This window comes from Eschrichtius robustus, chromosome 1 (genome assembly GCF_028021215.1).
Source record: "Eschrichtius robustus isolate mEscRob2 chromosome 1, mEscRob2.pri, whole genome shotgun sequence".
NCBI lineage: Eukaryota > Metazoa > Chordata > Mammalia > Artiodactyla > Eschrichtiidae > Eschrichtius > Eschrichtius robustus.
In genome coordinates, this window is record NC_090824.1 from 81,218,949 (window position 1) to 81,243,057 (window position 24,109).

The 24,109-nt window shown below is 43.7% G+C and overlaps 1 protein-coding gene across 1 annotated transcript in view; it reads right to left on the reverse strand.

The window, feature by feature from the left end:
- RYR3 (ryanodine receptor 3) overlaps positions 1-24,109 on the reverse strand; it is a 378,467-nt gene that overhangs the window by 133,002 nt on the left and 221,356 nt on the right. Inside the window, exons 39-43 of the mRNA XM_068538049.1 lie at positions 10,130-10,403; positions 7,980-8,094; positions 6,372-6,501; positions 5,112-5,215; positions 1,569-1,704 (exon numbers count right to left, since the gene is read on the reverse strand). Coding sequence (XP_068394150.1) covers positions 1,569-1,704; positions 5,112-5,215; positions 6,372-6,501; positions 7,980-8,094; positions 10,130-10,403 — 759 coding nt within the window. The remainder of the gene's footprint in view (positions 1-1,568; positions 1,705-5,111; positions 5,216-6,371; positions 6,502-7,979; positions 8,095-10,129; positions 10,404-24,109) is intronic.

Sequence of the window (24,109 nt, forward strand, 5' to 3'; positions counted from 1 at the left end):
GTTTAGACTTTAGTTGAATATGGTCGTACCTAATAAGCATAAGGAAGTTTTGGAATTTGGCCATCCAGGTAAGACCACAGCCAGTGGACTCCTCTACCTTCATAACCCATGTGGATAGTCCCACTAATTGACTCATAAAGCACTTGATCTTGACTGTGAAGGTGGCCAACATGAATAAATGGGTCCTGCCTGTATCTGGTTTGTGTCATACAGTCTCTTTACATAATTTGGTGACATTTATGAATCCTTAAAATCTATTTATAACAAAAAATTTCCCTTTATTACCACAGTAACTCTGCATTAATTCTGGGCATGCAATCATCTGGATTAGAAGTAAGACAGACTATTAGAGGATGCTCTGAAACTGGCCTCAGAGGAAGACAATGGAGCTTAGCAATGCTGATGATGAACAGACAGGAGGGACGGTGACAAACACGCAGGGAGAAGCAGAAGGCCCAAGTTCCTAAAAACTTGGCTGGATGAGTCCCAGGGGAACAAAAGATAGACATCTCAAGGTCTGTCACCAAGTCAGGAAAGGGGAAAAACCGCGACAATGGAAACCATTCAAATATTAAGAATAGAGTGCATTATGGTGTAGGAAAATAAGCAGGGGTGGTGGGGAGGGGAAGGAAGACAAGAAGAGCACATGGGAATATAAAGATCACGTCACGCCAATATATTTTTAGGTGAATTCTCATAGTTAGAACAATCGGCATGATTGTTTATTAGGTGCAATCCCTCTTTGTGATCACTTAACCAGCCCAGCTGGATTTGTTAGCCTGAAACTCCGAACTGGGAAAAGGGAGAACTATTATAACTATAATGTAAATATAAGTGAATTAGTATTTTAGCAGAATCTAGGGAGACAAGGTACAGTTTTAAGAAAGTAGTTTACTTATTTTACACAATATTCAGCACATTAAACTAGTGAAAATACAGAATTTGTGTCAACTTGGAATTCACTATAAATGAGAGGTGACTTGTATCAATATTAAGAAGAATAATATTTAGGGTTTCTATAGCAATTTTTTTCTCCTGGGAGTTTAGTTACCTTTAACAGTGATCAGTTATTCCTGACTTTTATTTATTCATCCGTACATCCATACATCCATCCTTCCTTCTTTCCTTCCATCCATCCATCCATCAATCCATCCATCCATCCATCCTTCCCCCCATCCATCTATCCATCCATCAATCCATCCATCCATCCAACCAACTAATAGTCTAAGGATCTGGAGGCACACTTGCATTTAATTCTGTGAAACAGGTGAGATCAAGATATTAATAAGCCCCCTCTTTTAGGAGAAGAGGTGCAGAGAGATGACAAGCCCAAGCCCATGCAGTGAGTTCCTTGCAGGCTCTGGCACTAGAGCTCAGGACTGTCCATTGGATTCTACTCTTGATCCTTGTCTAGCCTGATTCTCCCTGAGGTTTTTCTTCCAGCTGCCACCTACCTATAGAATCTATCATATTTATGGAGAGGAAGCAGTGCAAAGGATTTCCTTTTCCTAGTATCCGCCACAATTATGCCATCCTAGGTCTGAAAAACATGGAAAACCGAGACTCACTGTTCACGAAGACGGCAAACCTCAGGAAGGACAGGTAGCGCTCCCCTTCAATGGGGTTCCAGCCGACATCAGGGTATCCTTTGGCCAGAAGCATGGGGCAGCTCTGTAGGCCACAGCCTGCCAAGTAGGTCACCACCTGCCAAGAAGAAGACAAAGGTAAGTGCCCAGGTTTTTTTTTTTTAATGTAAGTTTTTTACATAGCTATAAGGTATGCAAAATTCTGGGAACTGAAGGGCTTTCATTTCCCTAGAAGCTAGAGAGAGCCCAGGACTTTCCAGGTAAATAATTTAGTAGATTTGAAATTGGAACCTTTTATTCATTTTTGTTTCCAAGCAATTGACGAGACTGATGATCACTGCTATGTAGGAACACTCCATGTGCTATAGTTCCATGGATTTTCCAGTTCTGGCAAGAGGGATCTGCCATTTAAAAGTAGGCCTAAGTAGGGTGTCTCTTGGGAGGCAACAGTGGATGCAGGCTGGCCATGTTCATTTGGCCATGCTATTTCAAGACCAAAATGTTCAGTCACTGGTCGACTGGGTGGGCCTTCAACTAATCAGGGGTCCCTAGGTAAGTTCTGGCTCAACAACAGCCGTCCCAAGTCAGCAGTTGAGATGTTCAGTGTGGGGTGGCTAGCGAAGAGGTCATGGCCAGTTAAGGACTAGGATGGGTAGTGCGTTCTCTTCACTTCCAGGTTACCAGACACTTATCAGAAGATCTCAGCTCTGCGATCTGGTAGAATATTTTAAATAGAATCTGCCTACTTTTCAGAAGGTGCCAGGCTAAAAGCTTAGCAAATAGACCTCCTGTGCTTGAAATGCAGTTGTCATTCTAATTTAGCCTCTGATATTTTATGTACGCGGGGAGAAGAGGGGAATCCATTGTGCTGATAATCCTCCAAGTCAGGAATGGGGTTTTCATTTTTTAGTCCCCAGGGCCTAGCACAGAGTAGGGGCTCAATAAACATTCATCAAATGACTCATGTATTTGCTGACAGCAAATACTCTAAGTCATTTTGAAAGAATGATGGATCTAAGCCAAAACTCAGTAAGAAACTATCATCACACTTTTTCCTACTTAAAGTAGCAAGGATATTATTATGCTTGGAGCTTAGATTTTGTTTGGTCTTAAAATGTCTAGAAAAGGGCTTCCCTGGTGGCACAGTGGTTAAAAATCCGCCTGCCAATGCAGGGGACATGGGTTCGAGCCCTGGTCCGGGAAGATCCCATATGTCGCGGAGCAACTAAGCCCGTGCACCCCAACTACTGAGCCTGCACTCTAGAGCCCGTGAGCTACAACTACTGAGCCCGTGCACCACAACTACCGAGCCTGCACTCTAAAGCCCGCGAGCCACAACTACTGAGGCCACGTGCCACAACTACTGAAGCCCATGCACCCTAGTGCCCGTGCTCCGCAACAAGAGAAGCCACCGCAATGAGAAGCCCGTGCACTGCTACGAAGAGTAGCCCCTGCTCGCCGCAACTAGAGAAAGCCTGTGCACAGCAACGAAGCCCCGATGCAGCCATAAATAAATAAATAAAGTCCGGAAAAGCATGAATAAAAGCAGGAATTAGGCAGAGTTTTCAGGGTTACAGGTGCAGGGCATTTCACCGGCCACAAAAATAAGTGGTCGTGTGTGTGTGCGCGTGCGTGCATGTGCATGCGTGCGCGTGCGCGTGTGTGTGTGCGTGTGGTTGCTGTACAGTCTCAGGCCTGGTTCCTGCTGTGATACACAGAAGGGTGGAATGGAATGGCAGCATTTACTGGCCCGTCGCCTTCTCCCCCAGGGACCACACTTGGGGCATTTCCCGACACTGGCCTGAGTGAAGTCTGCGCACTGTGCTGAGCCACAAGAACCACCTGAAAAGGAGGCAGCAACCCCACCATCCTCCTCTACAGATTTCCCTGGGTCCCCTTTCTCCCCTCTCCCCGCCTCCTGGCCTCCACTCAACATGTCTTGCATCTTCTGAGGGAGGCTTGTGGTCCTTGTCGAGCAGTATCAACTGAACAGGTGAACGAGGCTGACAGTGGGGTGCTGGGCACTGAGCCTTGTGGCACTGTCTTGTCAAAAGAGAACCGTTAACTGCTTTTAAATACAGGTGTCAGCTATCATCACATCACCCAAATAAAAACCGTGATATTTATTGCTGTCTAAATGTCTGAAGAGCTGAGCCTGACTGAAGTCTGTCCCACCAGAGGCAGAGACCAGGAATACCCATGGCATTTATGGAACAGCTATCACCTATCATGCTGCTGGGTGCACAGCTCCTGAGTCCCTGTGTGTATGGGGGCGGGGTGGGGGGTTGTCTTGTTTCTGTTCCAATCAGTTCTTCTTATTGAAACCAGGAAGTGTTTTCTAACATATAAACGGCGCTGTGTTGCTCTTCTGCTTGAAGCCCTCCAGTGGTTTCCGTGGCTCCAGGCTCTACAGGGAGGTCCCATAATATAATAGGTAAGAGCACGGCCTCTGGGGCCCAGTGCTTTTGACCCCTGGCTCTGACACTTACAAACCCCATGACACTGAGGATGTTCCCTAATCGCTCTATGCCTCAGTTTCCTCTCCTATAACTAGGGCAACAATAAAAAGGCTTGTCCTGAGGGTCATGTGAGTTAATTCCGAGTGGGCATGGCACACAGTGATTCCGGAGGAGTAGGGACTTCTGTTATTAGCAGCAATGGCAGCATAAGGCCCATTCCTTTCTGCTCCCCCTCCTTCCTCACCACTCCGCCCAAGCACTCTGCGCTCTGCTCACACCCAGCTTTCCGAAGTTCAAGCACGCCATGCTCTCCTCTCTGAACTTCAAACATTCCTGGCACGCGCTTCCCCGCGATGTGGCTGCGTAGCTTCTGCCCACGCTGGGGGTCACCTCTTTGCCGAGGGCCCTTCCTGATCCCCTTGTCAGGGTCAGGGGCCCACTCCTAGGTGCTCCCAAACCCACCACGCAGTGGACGACCTTCTCCTTGTCCCCCTACTAGATTGCTCCTCTCCACACTCAGGAAGTTCACTGCCAATCTCGTCAGCTGTCTAGTCAAGTAAACAGTCCCAAGACGGGACAGGGAAATGATGGAGGCGAGGTGGCCTGACCCCCACCAGGAGTGCACTTCACCGTCCCGACGACGTCGGGTAGCTCAGTCTCATCTCCTCTGTCCACGGAGAGGACATGTGTGGGCGCTCTTTATCTTTATAGTAATTATACCGTTTTCTGTCATGTCGCTTTCTTTAGTGTATAAACATGTAAATTCGATGACACAGAACTTTATTAGGAACCACAGGTCTCTGGGGGTCCCATGCAGACCAGTGAGGCTGGGCCTTCACACACAAAGAACACACATGTCCACGTCTGTGGAGCTGGCGAGCCCTGACCACAGGAGATGCTTGGTCCTAATTATCACACAGCTGCCAGTGACTCACATTCCCCCCCATATTTTTGTCACACGCTAAAGAGGTTCTGACGGAGACCCAGACTTCCGTCTGCTTCTCCTTGGCCTGGCTGTGCTGCAGGCAGAGGGCAGCAAGCACAGTGCCTCCCCAGGGCCACTTACCTTCTCGAGGTCTGGTTCCTCTAAGCCCAGCGCTAACTCGTTGTTGTCCATCACAGAGGAAGCAGCCACATCCAGCGGGGTGGATCCTCTCATGGACGGGGAGGCTGAGGAAGGAGGAGAGAAGGAGAAAGAAAGGGAGAAAGAGGCCCTCTAGCGCTGAGCTGAGGTTGCAGTGCACAGTACTGGCCAGGAGAGGGCAGCAAACACAAAACCTGGGTCCCATCGCTGTCCTCCGAGGGGCTCTGCCCGCCCAATTTAAGAACAGCTCTATTTGCTATCTTTCCTCCCCACACTCATTACTGATTGCGAATATAGCTTACGTTAGAAAATCAGTTCATAGGATCAGCTGGGACCACGTATTTTCAAGTGCTTTTCTAACGTGGAAGTTCTTGGGCCCCCATTTGGTGATCATTCAAAAGTCTCAGATGTCACTTGATCAACTAAGCTCACATAACTTGGCCATTTCTGGGGTCACCACCTAGAGTTTAAAAATAGCCTCAAACAGCATTAGCTCTTACAGTTAAATCAGGTCACCAACGTTGTCTTTCATTTCCTTTGTTTGGTTCTTAGGCTAGAACTGAGAAAAACTTCAGGTAGCATTTTATAAAAAGGTTGGTTAGTGGATGGTTGCATTTGATAAATAGGAGAACTGAGATTTCAGATTTCACGTGCACGTAATGTGTGTATTTGAGTCTTCCACAAATTCATTTGGTCTACATGCACAACAGTGAGTGAGGCATGTGCATGCGTTGGTTTTCTAGCAGTGGTGATGGATTTACACTGTTTGTCCATAGTTGCTCCTGGCCCGTCTGCCTTGCAGCTATGAAAGCACTGGTTGGTTGGCTGATGGGACAGGCATGCAGCCCAAGAGGGGACTGGATCCATGACCTTGGTCTCGTTAGCACTGCTCCCTGGTCAGCTGAATGGGCTGGGAGGCGCTGTATCTCCAGACTACATCCACAGTCTCAGGCAGCATTTCATATACCATGAGCCACTGGTCCCCAGAGAGAGGAGGCAAACTGTGTGACTATGCTGACACAAATCTGTCACCAGCGCTGGCTGGCAGCGACTTCTCTACTCAGGTTGGAGAGCAGAGACATGGTATTATTATCATCTCACCTGTTTTTAGATCAGGCAGGGTTCCTTCTTATATTTAAAAATACCATAGCATGCATGTGACTTCTTTCCCTTTATTGCCTAAGTGGTCAGCAGGGGGAGGGTAACCTCTGAGCCAACAGCAGACGTTATAATGTGACCTACCTAGGCCAACACTGCTATTCTCCAGCAGGTAACTGAGATGCTCAAACATGGCCTTCTGATTTTGTCGGCTAATTCGACAGAAATAGCACAGGAAGCGGCAACAGCTAGCAACCATCTTTGGAAAGGCAATCTGTAGGGAGAAGTAGAAAGTGTCAGGGAGAAGAATCTATCACGAGGCCTTTCTGAAAAGGCTGACTTCAAAGAGTCTCAGGGTGAAGTCTTGCAAGCTGCCAACCGTTTGGAAAAGGAATTTTCTCCTTACTTCCAGATGGTTCCAAGACTGATTCATAGGAGGGACAGAGAATACACACCTAAAAGAGGCTTCTAAAAATACTGAGAGCTAATTATAGTTCCTGAAGTATCTTTCTTTCAAAGAAAATAGATGTCAAACCAGAATCCCAGTCATCCTTACATGTCATGAGAAACTGTACAACCCTACATCAGACCATTCTAACTAGGAAGGGAGTAGACAGAAAGGGAGATGGGTGATCACAGACAAACAAGACCCAAAACTATTATCAAACCTGAGTCTTCTGGGTAAAGACTGGCCCCTACAGTTGTAGAAGCCCCCAAAGCATCACCCTCTCAGACTGTGAGCCTTCCCCAATTACTTCTGTCCTTGATAACCACTCTCCTATGGGCTCCTATAGTACTCGTAATATGATTCCTACAATTTAGCACTGAGATGCCAACTTCTATTACCATCTACAGTGCTTGGCTTCTCTGCTTAACAAAGTAATTAGCATATCCAGGGCTTGGCCACATCTTCTGTCTGATCAATCATGTTCAATAAATGGTGTCAGTGTTGGCTCAGGACCCTAGAAAGCCCTTAATTTCCTGAAAGCTCCAGTCTGCCTGCCTGCTGAGGCATCCAGACATTTGCTCAGGGATCTTCTGGAGAGAGTCCACTTTCAAAAGAGACCAGAAGGAAGGAAGTGAGGAGGAAGGTAAGCTTGGCTCCTGTTCTTCCCTCACAACCCTCACCTGTCAATACTGGTGGAACTGCTTTCCTAGGATCAGGCACTTCGGAATTTCCAATATTTGAAAACATACCCCATCTTCTGCCTTCAGAAGCTCTCTAACTCTGAGGAGGACGCAGACAAGTTGGGATACATGCCCAGGTGGGCCCTATCAGCACTCCCTGCCCCTTGGCAACAGGAGCTCCCCCTGACAGCAGGCTCCTCATGGGGGAGCTGGCCAGGAAATCCAACATCGTCAGGAGCTTGGCTCAGGGAGGAAACACGCATACTCTGGTGGGAACACTGCCAGGATCGTTATTAAAATCGTGCTCTCCTTTAGAACAGCCTTCTCCTGACACAGCACCAAACACACCAGGCTCCTAAGTGGAACCAGAGGCATTCCATCTCGGAAGGAGCAGGGCTGCAGAGGATGGGAAGGAGACTGAGCGGCCCAGTGGAATGAGCGAGAAGAACTCCTACACTGGCTGGACCCCATCTCTTGGCTCCTTCCTGGCTGTGAGCTCATCCCCGCCCCCTCCTTGGGAAGAGTCACTAGGCAGTAGGCACCAGCCATGTGGCTGTGAAGAGGTCACCTCACGTGTCCCTGCCCAGGGGTCAAGTTCTGGTTAAATTCTCCTCGGAGCATTACCTGAGATTTCTCTGCACCCAGCACGTTCACCATCACCTCCATGACTGTCTCATGCATGCCGAGGACTCGCATGAGGTTGGGGTGCTGGTAAAACACCTTGTTGTTCATTATGTCTCTAGGGTAATCGGAGAGAGAGGTCAGCCCTTGCTTATTTCAATGCTACGACAATTCAGGGGCGAGAACACACAAATGCACAAACATACTCGGGGTGAAGTAATGTACATGTGACATGCTGGAAAGACGCTAAGAAGGCACTAGGTTGGTGAGAATATACATGGAGGGCCTTTCTTTAGCTGAAAGGAATATTTTGTGCTCCTTTATTTCTACTAAGTGCTCTCTTTCTTTGAAATATTTCCTTCTAATGACATTAAACAGTTGTCCCTTGATTTTTTTGCTTGTAATAGTTTTGAGACAGCTCAAATCACTGGATTTCTCTTCCTCTGTGTGCTAAGGGTCTTCTATTTTCTGTTCTCTTGTCCTTATATCTATGTCTCTGTGTACTTCAGATATCCAAATGGTAGGGCTGTACCCTTTCCTTAAGGCAATTGTGTATTAGGTACCAGTGATATTTTTGGACAACAGTGCTAAAAAATCAATGAAATGATCAACAATGAAACATAAAAATAATTATATTTTTAAGTCATTCAACATAAATTCACATAATAAAGCTGCAGGCAAATCAAAACACAGAAGCATCCTGTGACCCGGCTGTGGAATCCCTTGCAGGTGGTTACTCTCTGCCCATTCCCATTCCCCCAAGGGTTGCAGCTGTTGAGAGGAGACACACTCAGTTTTTAGCGCAGCTGTGTCTACTGCAAGGCCTGGGGGAGAGGCTAATTCTGTGGCTTTTTTCTCTTTCCATAAAAGTCTCTTCATCTCTATTATAAGATTCCTCTTTGGAAATGAGTTTTAAAAATGCATGCATCTCCCCCCGACTCCCAGCAGGTATCCTCAGAGTCCCTGTTCTGGGCCTCAGTGATGCTCCTTTACTCTGCTGGCTCGAGGGTGGTAGGATGGAACATCCAGCAGCAGGAAGGCTGTAGCTCTAGTGCGTGCTTTTAATCAAGTAAAACTGTGGGCTGGTCAGTGAGCCTTTTGGGGCTTCAGTTTTTCTCATCTGCAACAGGGAACTATGCTACCTAATTAAAGGAAATCTTTTTGATGTCTAAAATGTGATCTTTCTTATGGTATATACATACAATGGAACACTACTCAGCCATAAAAAAGAATGAAAATTTGCTATTTGCAGGAACATGGATGGACTTGGGGGGCATTCTGCTAAGTGAAATAAATCAGACAGAGAAGGACAAATACTGTTATGATATCACTTATATGTAGAATCTAAAAAATATAACAAACTAGTGAATACAACAAAAAAGAAGCAGACCCACAGATATAGAGACCAAATTAGTTGTTACTAGTGGGGAGGTGGGGAGGGGAAACATAGGGGTGGGGCAGTGGGAGGTACAAACTGTTGGGTGTGAGACAGGCTCAAGGATGTATTGTACAACACGGGGAATTTAGCCAATATTTTGTAATAACTGTAAATGAAAAGTAACCTTTAAAAATTGTATAAAAATAAAAAAAATTTTTAAATGATGAAATTAAAAATAAACAAATAAATAAAATGCAATCTTTCTGGTGACATGGCTTCTAAGGAAGAGCCACGAGCTATTGTCATGGGGAAAGGTGTCTCAAAGAACTGAAGAAAATGACTCCACATTAGTCCTGAAAAAAGGGAGGAACTGGGCTGTAATTTTTCAGAGGGAAGTCTCAGAAGATCTCCAGTCAAAAAATCAAGTGCTCAAAATGTTTCTCTCTTGTTGGGTTGAACACACTGCCCCTTCCTCTGGATTTTTTTCATTGCCTCCCTGGGGCTACTTTTATCAGATTCAAACTAAATATCTGCTTTTCTCCAAGACTCCTCCCCACTGCTTCTGGCCATGTCCCTTCATCCCAAGTAGCCCTGGTCTCTCAGGTTATCGAAGGTGACTGATTTAATGAGCACATAATCCCATGAGGAGTGAAGTCAGGATGGGGGCACACGGAGGTTTTATGTGATTTGATTCCGGAACTGCCATGTAGCAAGCTGAACTGGTTTTCCCACCGGAAGCTTCTCTGAGAACTTGCACTTGATGGGAATGACCTACCCCAGCCCGTTGATCATGAGCAACTCCTCCTCCTTGCCCATCCGGACACTGAGCAGGCAGCGAATCTGGCCCAGGGCAGCCAGCAGGCTGATGGTGTCGCTCACGGAGACCTGGCTGATGGTGTAGGTCTTCCGCAGCGCCTGCAGCAGCTCCCCGATGCTGTCGTACTGCCTCCGCAGGAGGCTGAACATCATCCGAACCAGCTCTGCATCCTGGATCTGGTCCTCCTGGGCCCAGCAGATCATGGTCTGTGAGATGAGCTCCTTCAGCGTCGCTAGAAGGACAAGAGGAAGGACCAGTACCGCGGCTGTCAAGGCTCAGGAGAGCTGTGTGCTTCCGCCACGTCATTCAGTGATAATACACATCATCAGCTGGGCAGGGTGAAAAAATTCTTTCTTTAAGGGTGGGGTATGGCAGGTAGAGAAGTAGAACACATTACCAAAAGGCAGGACCGTGAGCCGTACTATAAGAAAACAATATCTCCACTTTGAATTGAGAAATCTAAATATTCTATTTGGATTAAATGACATTAAATGACGTTTGAATGATGCTGGATGTAGAAGACAAAGTAAGATGCCTTCTTGCCTTCAGGGTGCTCACAAGCTGGTTCTTTACATTTTCATTTTGACTTAAAAGTTACATTTTATCTTTATTTTATAATATAATGTAATACACACTAACACGGGGGTATGGATGCAAGCGCCATGGGACAGAGTGGGGAGTGAGTGATTCTGGATGCATGAAAACATTAAGAAGACATTGGTCACTGCCTCTTTAGAGTAAAGCACTATTAAGCGCTGGGATTTCTCTACCATAAATGCTATTCTCCAAGTGTTCTAAAGATACCACGTACCACGAACTGAGTAAGCCATGCCACTGATTCAAGAATTCTAAAATATATTTGAGATGACACAAACATAAACATACATTAGGGGATGGAGAGAAGTGGACCGAGAACACTCTATTAGGTCCAAAGACCTTGCAACACTGGACATCTGCCCATCACCCGCTGAACTGGCTGTGTTGTCTTGGATCTTTGGCAGGAGTCAGCTGACGTTATGTCAAGGACTAATTTCACAAGCATCAAGAGGGAAACCAGTAGGACTTTGAATTCAAAATTTATCAGGGCTCTGGTTGCACAGAAACACCACCGGCTGCACAAGTAAAGGAAAGACGACTGAAGTGGGGCTCAAACCAGACCTGGGACCCTCAGAGGTTGAACTGAATGGCCCCCGAGAAGTGCTGATGGGCACTGGTGTGGGAAGATGACCAAAAGAGAGAGGCAGATCTGTGCAGGAGGACATCTGTGCAGAGTGACAGGGGACCCTGGCAGAATGTCTGGGAAGCTACTGCTCACCCCTCTCCATGTCATACACATTTCCAGAAAATGCCATAACAGAAGTTAGAAATGCTGCTCTTAGAATTTCATCCAAGTCCGGCTCTGCCTGTCACGCTCCTGCAAGGTATGGATGGCACCAAGATCGTTAATTCAGACCCAGTGATAAAGGCAGAGTTCAGGGGATGATGAGGGTCACATAGTCTATCAGTGAAATGACTGGGAATCAACTCAGATGGGTGCTCTCGGGAGCCTGTGCCCCATCTCTAACAGTCTAGTTTTCTACTCCATACCACTAAATACGGCAGATATCTGCTCTACATACAGCAATGGCTCATCATAAGGGTATAAAAATAGAACTTCAGGGCTTCCCTGGTGGCGCAGTGGTTGAGAATCTGCCTGCCAATGCAGGGGACACGGGTTCGAGCCCTGGTCTGGGAAGATCCCACATGCCGTGGAGCAACTAGGCCCGTGAGCCACAATTACTGAGCCTGCGCGTCTGGAGCCTGTGCCCCGCAACAAGAGAGGCCGCGATAGTGAGAGGCCCGTGCACCACGATGAAGAGTGGCCCCCACTTGCCACAACTGGAGAAAGCCCTCGCACAGAAACAAAGACCCAGCACAGCCATAAATAAATAAATAAAAATTTAAAAAAAAAATAGAACTTCATTACCAAAGCTGCAGAAGAGATCTAGATGTAATGGATTAATTTAACTTACCGCTGTGTCTATCAACCCGGTGTGTGTTTTAGGTTCAGATAGGAGACATAAGCTGAAAAACTTAAAAAAGGATACCCAAGGCAGAGAGAAGCACAGTTGAAAGATGTTCCTAAGAGATCTCACTAGGCAGGGATTGCTGACTAATATCTGTTAGGTTAGATAATATCTGTACTCTCTGAGAGAGAAAAGTTGTTTATGGTCTAAGCCTGGGCTCCTCTCAGGAACTTGTTTCCTCAGTAGCCAAATGTAAAAGTTCCTGTTTCTCCTACCTAACAGTCACACTAAGGAATAAAAGCAGGACAAAACCACAGACACTCTTGGACGCAACGTAATTTTATCTAGTCCTAGTCTTCTATGTACAGTTCCCTCTTAAGCCTGAATTTGGCCTGAAAGAATTACAGTTCTCAATACCTACAACCAAATTCTTTGCAGAGATAACACACATCACCACAGTCCCCGCCACACATGAAAAACAACCATCAGAGTCGTTAATCAGCTCAAGGACCATTCCAACAGGGAATTTTACAGAGTCATAATGAAACCAAGCAAATATTAGCTTTCCCTTAACCTGGCTTTCGGATTAATTCGGGATCTGGGCGAGCTCTTAGCCACCCACAGACTTATCAATCTAAATCAACATAGCCTAGAGAACAAAACATTGCCAGCAAAACATCTCATGAGAGGGCAAATGGGAAAGGAAACAGCTATTTTTTTCTTTTTTGGAAAGGGCAAGATTTTATTTTATTTTAATATAGTTGATTTACAATGTTGTGCTGATTTCTGCTATACAGCAAAGTGATTCAGTTATACATATATATACATGTATACACACACACACACACATATATATATGTATACACAGTCTTTTTTTAAAGTTTTATTTTCCATTATGGTTTATCACAGGACACTGAGTACAGTTCCCTGTGCTCTACAGTAGGATCTTGCTGTTATCCATTCTCTATGTAATAGTTTGTATCTGCTAATCCCAAACCCCCAATCCATCACACCCTCCCCCCCCAATCCTCCTTGACAACCACAAGTCTGTTCTCTATGTCTGTGAGTCCGTTTCTGAGAAACAGCTCTTTAACCCGAAAGGGTGGAGCAGGAAATGCCCCACAGGTTCTTCGTCCAGGCCAGCCTTCAAGGTACGTATGAGACAACAGGATAAACAATTATCTGTGTGTGACCAAGCTAATGCTCAGCTAAAAAAATGTGGCCCCAAGATCCTGACAGAAAAAGCAACTCATCATCGTGTATTGATGGGCAGATGTAATTCAGCCAAAGGCATGACATTTAAGGCCATTCTTGTTGGACAGGGGTTCAAATGGTGAGACCAAGGTCCAGAAAGTGAGAGAAAGAATAACTATGAGAAGAAAGCAAATTGGGGAGTGGGAGGAAACATTCTTAAGAACGCTGAGACGCACAGCATACTTTGCGGCCTGACGTATGCTAGAGACCTAGCACCCACCAAGCAAACGTAGACTGAATCATGAATTTCTAAAGGTCTAAACACTTCTGGGGCTGAGAAAATGGAGCGTTATACCCCTGGCAGCAACGCTGTTGACAATTCCTCAGATTTTAATTAGCTCCCATGAGCCAGCATCAGAGCAGCGTAACCAGGGTAGAAAGGTTAAAAAGAATACATTTTCTTTTCTTTTCTTTTTTTTAAATAAATTTATTTATTTGTTTATTTTTGGCTTCGTTGGGTCTTTGTTGCTGCGCGTGGGCTTTCTCTACTTGCGGTGAGCGGGGGCTGCTGTTCGTTGCTGTGCACGGGCTTCTCATTGCGGTGGCTTCTCTTGTGGAGCATGGGCTCTAGGCACGCAGGCTTCAGTAGTTGTGGCTTGCGGGCTCAGTAGTTGTGGCTCACGGGCTCCAGAGCACAGGCTCAGCAGTTGTGGCGCACAGGCCTATTTGCTCCGCGGCATGTGGGATCTTCCCGGACCAGGGCTCGAACCCGTGTCCCCCGCATTGGCAGGCGGATTCTCAACCACTGCACCACCAGGGAAGCCCAAGAATACATTTTCTAGAATGTGGTAGGCTCTCTATATATCTGTACATCTGGGGATTAAAATAATTAATGCACACAACCATGTCTGGCATATACCGTGGGCTTAATAAAGGGTAACTATTATGCTATCTATGCCAGAAGCTATAAAAATGTGGTCCACAGACCCCTGGGGTCTCCAAGACCCTTCAGGAAGTTTGCAAGGCCTACTGTATTTTCATAATAATTCTAAGATGTTGTTTGCCTTTTTAATTGTGTGCATAGCAACACTGATGGTGCAAAAGCAACAGTGAGTAAAACTGCTGGGGACCTAGCACAAATCACGGCAGCAGCACCAAACTCTATGCTTTACTGCCGCATCCCTAGAACAACGCCCAGTGTCACATAAGAATGTTCTGAGTGAAATATAAAGATTGTTAATTTTATTAACAATAAACTCTTGAGTATACATCCTTTTAATATCCCGTCTGACAAAATGGGAAGCATGTCTAAAGCTCTTCTGTTGTACAAAGGTCAGCGGTTTTCCTGAGGAAAAACACCTGTGCAATTGTCGTGATTGTTATGAGCTAAACTAGGTGCTTATTTCATGGAATGACATCTTAATTAAAAGAACGACAGACAAACTATGGTTAGTCACACTTGACTAACAGAGAGATATTTTCTTAAAAATGAAAGAAGCCTGTCACTTGAAGGAAAACAACTGATAGTACCTATTGCCAAGTTTATCATTCGAGCTTTCAAGTGAAAACTAGAATTCTGCAAAATGTTTATCTGCCACTGTGAATTTGACAGCTTCCCAGCACTTAAAGACTTTTCTGATTAAGCTGTTGATATTAATGAATGATTTTAAAATATTTTATAATAAAATGTGTCAACATTTGAAAGCTCTGCATAACTCAGTGAACCGATAATTTCCCAAAGATCAATGCATGATGTTACAAAAGCATCATGGGTAAAAGAATCCATTTAATGTGTAAGATAGACCAATGGATTGTTATGTAACCAAATACAAAAATTTCTTTACTATGATTTCAGATCCCACATAGCAAATTAACTTCTGAGGAACTATTACTTGCCGAGTTTTGACGTAGTATCAGAGAAGAATATCCACAATTAACTGAAAAGGCTACTAAAAATACTCCTTCCCTTTCCAACTATATGTCTGTTTGAGGCCAATTCTTTAACCAGATACAAGAATTCAAAAAAAACCACCAAACAACAGAATCTAGCTATCTTCTAAGTGAGACACAGATTTATAAAAATACAAAACAACGTCACTCATCATTTTTTTAATTTTTAAAAATTCAGTTGTTTTTCATAGAAGTATGTTATTTATGTAACATGTAATGGGTTTACTATTATTATTTAATTTATTTATTGAAGTATCGTTGATTTATAATATATTAGTTTCAGGTGTACAACACAGTGATTCAGTATTTTTATAGATTATACTCCATTTAAAGTTATTATAAGATATTGGCTATATTCCCTGTGCTGTACAATATATCCTTGCAGCTTACGTATTTTATACATAGTAGTTTGTACCTCTTAATCCCCTACCCTATCTTGCCCCTCCTCTCTTCCCTCTCCCCACTGGTAACCACTAGTTTGTTCTCTATAACTGTGAGTTTGTTTCTGTTTTGCTATATTCATTTGTTTGTTTTAATTTTTAGATTCCACATATAAGTGATAATACACTGTATTTGTCTTTCTCTGACTTATTTCACTAAGCATAATTGGGTTTATTATTTTTAAAGGAATTAACAAATAACCATTTTCTCATAAAACTGATAATGAGAATTTAAAACAATTCTAATTCTAATTCAGTTTTAAATGTGTTAATGTGATAGATATAATCCTCATAAACTAAAGCATTTTGGGATCCTTGGTAATTTTTAAGAGCATAAAGGGGTCTCAAGACCAAAATTTAGAGAATCAGTGGTCTCTATAAAAGGCCTATGTTAGGTGATGGCTGTGATTGGAAAGCAAAGCTTTCCCTCCAGCTAAGATGAAACCCTGTTCCATTAGGCTATGTGATTCTAATCAAGTGGCTGAGACCTGAACCTTGAAAAGTGCAGCTTAGGAAGCTTTCTCTGTTTGTTTCTGGATAGGAGGTAGATTAAATGAGAGTATAAAAAGAGTAAGACAGCTCACATTGAGAATTAAAGTGAAGATTAAAGAATCATTATCTCGAAAATTGAATCCCGGCAGTCGGCAAGGGGCCCAGCCGTTACTCATTCATCACCAAAGGGCTTCCCGCCAGCTTGAAGGGTCCTAAATGCTTCCCTCTTCCATTTGGGTTGAAGATCAGTCACCTTGGGAGCAAGGAGGGGGCTGGGTATCTTTTTTTTTTTTTTTTTTTAAACATCTTTATTGAAGTATAATTGCCTTACAATGGTGTGTTAGCTTCTGCTTTATAACAAAGTGAATCAGTTATACATATACAATATGTTCCCATTTCTCTTCCCTCTTGCATCTCCCTCCCTCCCACCCTCCCCATCCCACCCCTCTAGGTGGTCACAAAGCACCGAGCTGATCTCCCTGTGCTATGCGGCTGCTTCCCACTAGTTATCTATTTTACATTTGGTAGTGTATATATGTCCATGACACTCTCTTACCCTGTCACATCTCACCCCACCCCCTCCCCATATCCTCAAGTCCATTCTCTAGTAGGTCTGTGTCTTTATTCCCGTCTTGCCACTAGGTTCTTCATGGCCTTTTTTTTTTTTTTTCCTTAGATTCCGTATATATGTGTTAGCATACTGTATTTGTTTTTCTCTTTCTGACTTACTTCACTCTGTATGACAGACTCTAACTCCATCCACCTCATTACAAATACCTCCATTTCATTTCTTTTTATGGCTGAGTAATATTCCATTGTATATATGTGCCACATCTTCTTTATCCATTCATCTGTCGATGGACATTTAGGTTGCTTCCATGTCCTGGCTATTGTAAATAGAGCTGCAATGAACATTTTGGTACATGACTCTTTTTGACCTATGGTTTTCTCAGGGTATATGCCCAGTATTGGGATTGCTGGGTCGTATGGTAGTTCTATTTGTAGTTTTTTCAGGAACCTCCATACTGTTCTCCATAGTGGCTGTATCAATTTACATTCCCACCAACAGTGCAAGAGTGTTCCCTTTCCTCCACACCCTCTCCAGCATTTATTGTTTCTAGATTTTTTGATGATGGCCATTCTGACCGGTGTGAGATGATATCTCATTGTAGTTTTGATTTGCATTTCTCTAATGATTAATGATGTTGAGCATTCTTTCATGTGTCTGTAGGCCATCTGTATATCTTCTTTGGAGAAATGTCTATTTAGGTCTTCTGCCCATTTTTGGATTGGGTTGTTGGTTATTCTCCAGGATAGATCATATCTTGGGTCATAAATCAAGCCTTGGTAAATTTAAGAAAATTGAAATCGTATCAAGTATCTTTTCCGACCACAACGCTATGAGACTAGATATCAATTACAGGAAAAGATCTGTAAAAAATACAAACACATGGAGGCTACACAATACACTACTTAATAACGAAGTGATCACTGAAGAAATCAAAGGGGAAATCAAAAAATACCTAGAAACAAATGACAATGGAGATACGACGACCCAAAACCTATGGGACGCAGCAAAAGCAGTGCTAAGAGGGAAGTTTATAGCAATACAAGCCTACCTCAAGAAACAGGAAACATCTCGAATAAACAACCTAACCTTGCACCTGAAGCAATTAGAGAAAGAAGAACAAAAAAACCCCAAAGCCAGCAGAAGGAAAGAAATTATAAAGATCAGGTCAGAAATAAATGAAAAAGAAATGAAGGAAACAATAGCAAAAATCAATGAAACTAAAAGCTGGTTCTTTGAGAAGATAAACAAAATTGATAAACCATTAGCCAGACTCATCAAGAGAAAAAGGGAGAAGACTCAGATCAATAGAATTAGAAATGAAAAAGGAGAAGTAACCACTGACACTGCAGAAATACAAAAGATCATGAGAGATTACTACAAGCAACTCTATGCCAATAAAAGGGACAACCTGGAAGAAATGGACAGATTCTTAGAAATGCACAAACTGCCGAGACTGAACCAGGAAGAAATAGAAAATATGAACAGACCAATCACAACCACTGAAATTGAAACTGTGATTAAAAACCTTCCAACAAACAAAAGCCCAGGACCAGATGGCTTCACAGGTGAATTCCATCAAACATTTAGAGAAGAGCTAACACCTATCCTTCTCAAACTCTTCCAAAATATTGCAGAGGGAGGAACACTCCCAAACTCATTCTACGAGGCCACCATCACCCTGGGTATCTTTGATACGGAGGTTGCTGGGCCTTCTGCAGCCTGCTCTGCGACCAGTACAATGGGGTGCACAGAGAAAAGGTGGGCTGCAGGCTGCAGGGGGCGGCATTAATCCTCTGCCCCTGACATTAGCTTACCTTTCAGCAAAGACTTCACTCTCATTAACGCTGGAAACCGGGGCTGTCAATTCCAGAAGGCTTTGCTCTGGAGGCCATGTATATCTAGGCCTCAGGACAGACGTCACTCACCTGTTTCTGCCTCTCCTCATCTTAGTAGCTGAATTACCTCCAGTTGGGTCCCTCCTAAATAAGCTTATTAATAGAATGATAATTTCTGTTACGTGCCCAATTTTGAGTAAAGAACTCTATATGAAACTATTTCAAGACACAGTAATTACCCACAGCAGCCTAGCTGGGAAAACTAAATACATACATGTGAAGAAGAAATAAAGTGTAAAATAATGGGTGAAACTGTGTTGCCTAAGACATTTAGAAATAAGACAACTTATAAGAAGGTACAACTTCCATTGTAATACATGTACCCAAAAGAAATCAGAGAAGAGAAATGATCAGATCTTACCTTCTTACTTTTTTCCCTAACGAGTCCTTTATCTAAAATTCTTTATGTTTCTAGAATAGGTCCACATTACATGGAGACTAAAGAAGAAGGGAGGAAGAAGTTCTATCATGAAGTTAAGAGGGTCCCTCCAAGAGGGATACAAAACGATCTGAGAGAAAAGACATTCCAATGGTTTGGAATGCCATTTCCCTTCAAAATATGATTCACACAAGTAGTTCACGTAGTAAATACTTATTTTTTTTGTCTGGTATCAATAGGAGAGTGCTGACAATTTTGGAAGGATTTTCAACAAAGCAAACGGAGGCGATTCTCGCGATATATTTGAATCTCTTTCTTAAGCAGAGACAGATACAACTAAATATTGATTTCATTTCTGCTGTTTTTCTAAATTCATCTTTGGAAATGCTGCCCTTTAATGACTAAAGACACTCTGGTGTTCATAAGAAACACATCTCTAAGTCTGTGAGTCTGTTTCTGTACTTAGAGAACGAATTTATGGTTACAGGAACAGGGGGGTGGGGGAGGGATAGATTGGGAGTTTGAGATTGATGCGTACACATTGCTATATTTAAAATATATAACCAACAAGGTCCTACTGTATTGCATGGGGAACTCTACTCAATATTCTGTAATAACCTATATGGGGAAAGAATCTGAAAAAGAATAGATACTTGTATATGTATAACTGAATCACTTTGTTGTACACCTGAAACTAACACAACATTGCTAATCAATGGGGAAAAAAATTGCTAAAACTACAAAAAAAGAAAAGAAAAGAAATACATCCCCTGAAGGGGGCGAGGCTCTGGGAATAAGGTAAAGGTGAGGTGGAGAGGTCCATCTACTGTTTGCCATCATGTTCTGGCCCCCGTTACTTTCTCATACGTGTGCACACACGCCTAATTGCTCCACTCAGAACCTCCACCCCATGTGATAAAATTGCTTCCCCAGTCTTGTTTGCAATGCTAGGATCTTTATCCACTGATTTACCTGTTCCAAGAAGGCCTTGTCAAGTGAACTGGATAGTTCAGCTCATGGGATTTTTAAAAAGCTAGCGTGCTCTTTTCAAAAACAAAAAAGAAAGAAAGATATGTAACCAAGCCCTTGTTTTTCTGTTGAGAGATAAAAAGTCCCATGAAACAGAACGCCTTTGGGAAGCTAGACGTGTACGTGTGGTTTCCTTGATGACTATAAATGGCTTCACTTATGAAATTATTAACATTCTGACTCACACCTTACTTTTGTAATTAGTCTAATTAGGGATAGTCAAATCTAGGCAATTATATCAAGTATATGATCTAGAAACCGCATTTTAAATGACTGCTCAGGCTAACTCAGAGTGGAAATATTTCTAAGGCACTGTATTGTTTAGGGAGACTTGATGACTGGAAGGTAGTCTAAAAGAAAAATAGCTACTTCACTACTTAATTTCTCGACTAGTCAGACATTCCACATAAGAAGAAAGAATTAGAGTGTCTTCAAATTAGAGCTGGCCTTAGTACACCGGTTTGGGAGCCCAGGTAGTATTTGTTGGTAAGTTGTTTATTTCCTTCCTCTTGTCACTTTGTAACCTCCTATTGGACCTCAGAACCTCAAGCCCACCATTCTGTGAACCTAGCAAGCAAATTCTCTAGGGAGTCACCCATCATACTTGGTATAACGCTTTTCTAAATGGTCAAATTACCAGCTTTGCCATGCCAACTACAATAAGAGAAAGGCCATTTATTCTCACGGTGCAGGTTTAAATTTTTAGGCTTCAGAGGTCTGAAAAGAATCTTTTCATCTCTAAATTTAGACTACAGTCCAAGTGGCCATCAAACAATGAAGTGCATGCTTATTATCAGAGAACAGATGTTGGCCACTGGCAAAGCAAATCCCTGCAACTTACAGATTCCAAACCTATGCTGGTGTTACATTTCTTTGAGTGTGCTCTTAAATCTGGGTCAGTTTGGAAGAAAAAGTGTTCCCGATTACATTGTGGAGAGGGAGCAAACAAAACTGCACTGCACTTAGTTTAAACTTAGAAAGCAATTTATAATGCTCACACTTACAATGGGAAAAGAAAAATAGTTATGTGTCTCTAAACTACGTACACTTATTTTTAAATTCTAGGTGATTAAAAAGTCAGCTTGTGGTATGCTGCAAATGCTCTGGAGGCGTAACAGTTGGTAGATCAATTCCGAGTAGAAAGAACAAGTGTATTCTGACCTCTGCTTTCTTCCTCCTTGGGGTAGGCTGAATAATGCCCCTCTACACCGCCCCCCAAGATGTTCAGCTCCAAATTCTCAGAACCTGTGAATATGTTACCTTACGTGGCAAAGATACTTTGCAGATGTGTTTAAGTTAAGGATCTTGAGATGGGAAGATTATCCCGGGTTATCTGGGTGGGCTCAATGTAATCACAAGGGTCCTTTTACGAGGGAGGCAGGAGGGTTAGAATCAGAGAAGGACTTGTGATGACAAGCAGAGTTTGGACCGGTACCTCTGCTGGAGGGGCCGCCAGTCAAAAAATGCAGGAGGCCTTTTGAAGTTGGGAAAGGCAAGAAGCAGATTCTCTCCAGAAAGACTGCAATGCTACTAACCCGTTTTAGACTTGTGACCTCCAGAGCTGGGTGATAACAAATTTGTGTTGTTGTAAGCCACCAAGTTTGTGGTAATCTGTTACACCAGCAGTAGGAAACTAATATCGTTCCATGGATAGGAAGTCCTGGGTTGAGGATATTTGACTGTTTTCCTGAAGCTCCAAATCAGACTGGAGCATCTCAGTGAGCAAGTACTACAGACATTGGGACCTGAGACAGAGCCGGTTTTCTAAATTTTGTATGAGGCAACTGGAGTAAATAAATGACAGGGTTGCTGACAAAAGCAAAGTCTCTCTGGATCTGGCCCAGAGCTGGTGTCAAACGAGGACAACATCAAACGCGGAAAGTACCTACCGTAGAACCGCTATGGCCCATTAGATAATGTACACACATCACAGGCAGCACATTCTCTAGTTCCCGTAGCACAGCTTTTTGGCCTCTACTCCCCCTCTGAACATCAAGGGTAGAACTGCCTGCATCTCAACACTACCCGCTGAGTATATGAAAGATGCTGAAGGTGATGACCATCGTGGCATAATGAATATTCCTGACACTGAGCCAGCATCCATTTGACCATCCTTCCTTCCTAACAGAACTCTGCTTTTGTACCGATATCTGCCTCTCTGCCTTATGGCCCATGTTCCTCTGTGAAAGGGCCCAACACCACTACAAAGGTGGCTCTGTTGACTAAGTCACCCGCACATGTTATTTTCTAGGTCACACTCATCGGTTCATAAGTTGACCCATGATCGAGTTCTCCAATCAAAGGTGATCTCAGGATCCTTGCCTCGAATATCAGGGCAGAAGAAACTGTCTTGCTTTTCCCTGGGACACTGTAAAGCATGGATGTAAGGCCCAGAACTACAGCCACCGTGTTGGCTGGGGATGTGAGCAGAGCCAAGGGATTAACTCAACCAGGGCCTGGCTCCATCTCTAAACCTCCAGATACGCCAGTCAAAAATGTCCCTTGTCAGCTACTCTACCTGAATTGGGTTTTCTGTTCTTTTTTGATGAAAGCATCTGAAATGATAATTGTGGAGGTGAAGTTCTTACGTATGACCTGTGCTTTGTATATTCACTTCAGAAGCTGATGGGGATACCAACTTCTAAGTATCAGAACATTAAACTGAGCACTGCTTTAGTGAATTCTTATATTCCCTTCCCTTACCCCGTGAAGTAGGAATTATTATTCTCTTTTTTTTTACAGAGAAGAAAACTGAAACATACAGAAGTTACAGAAATTTGCCTAACGTCACAAGTAGTAAATGAGCGAGCAGGGATTCAAACCTTGCCTGCTAGAATCTAAACCCATCTACTTTACCATCTTAGTGCTGCTTACACTCAATAGCTTCATAAAATTCAGAAAATACTAATAGTAAAACCTGAGACTGAGGAAGTAAAATCTTAAAATGCCAGCAGTTACTGACCATGGTGAGGAAGTGGTCATTATCGAAGCATCACTGCACACCGCTAATCACTTACATCGAGGAGATGAGCTGTGGAAACTTGATGGCCTTTCTGATGACTGTCCTGATTGCTGGAGGAGAAAGAGCCCTCCCTATGTCAGGGGTCAGATGGCACAGTAACACCCTCTAGATTTAGCTGGGAAGACTTACTGGGGAAAGTCTCATGCCCTCTGTGCTCTGAGCTCCAGAGTTTCCTCCGGGCTTACAAAGTATCCAAATACCTAGACTTCGGAGCAGAGAAGGTCAGGGAGAAAGTTAAATCCATCCACTCCAAGGAGATTTGGAAAATTCGTCATGTTAATTTCTCTAAACTTGCCTGGTGCCTCTCTGGCCCCGGCTGTGCACTTGGTGCCACTTTTGCCTCATTTCACTAGAACAATGATTCTATTGAGATCACTGAGAACAAGGTTACAAGGCCCTGAAAACCTGAAAGGCAAAGCCTGCAAAGACAACTGGACACTGTTGTTCTAAGAAAGAACCGCTCTGTTTACGACGGGGCCCAATGAACCGGCACTGGCTGTCAGACCCCCAGAGGCATGTGATGCGCAAGCGCCCCACCGCCCGGCTCTGCAGCAAGCAGCTGAACATCCAAGAAAGCACCCAGCTCTCGCTCATCTCAGCTCTCCATTTAATTTTGGGACATGTCTGCTTGTTTCCTTCTCTACGGGCTTCCTTGGCTGAGGAAGAAGGATAAAAGTTCAGGCTGCTTGCTAGAACATTCTACCTCTCACAACAGTAGTAGCCAGTATTTACTAAGAGCTTCCTGTGTGTCAGACTCTGTGCTAAATGCTGTATCTGAATGATCACTTAACCCTCACGACCACCGTGTAAGAATAGAAAAGACAGATGCGGCAGGAACTGAGTTTCTCCAACACGGATGGCCGTTGTTAGACTAATCCTCACTTTATTTTTTATGTCGGCAAGGAAGCACTTCAATATAATAAACGAACCAAGGATCTTGTAAATAGGGGGTCTGCTGAG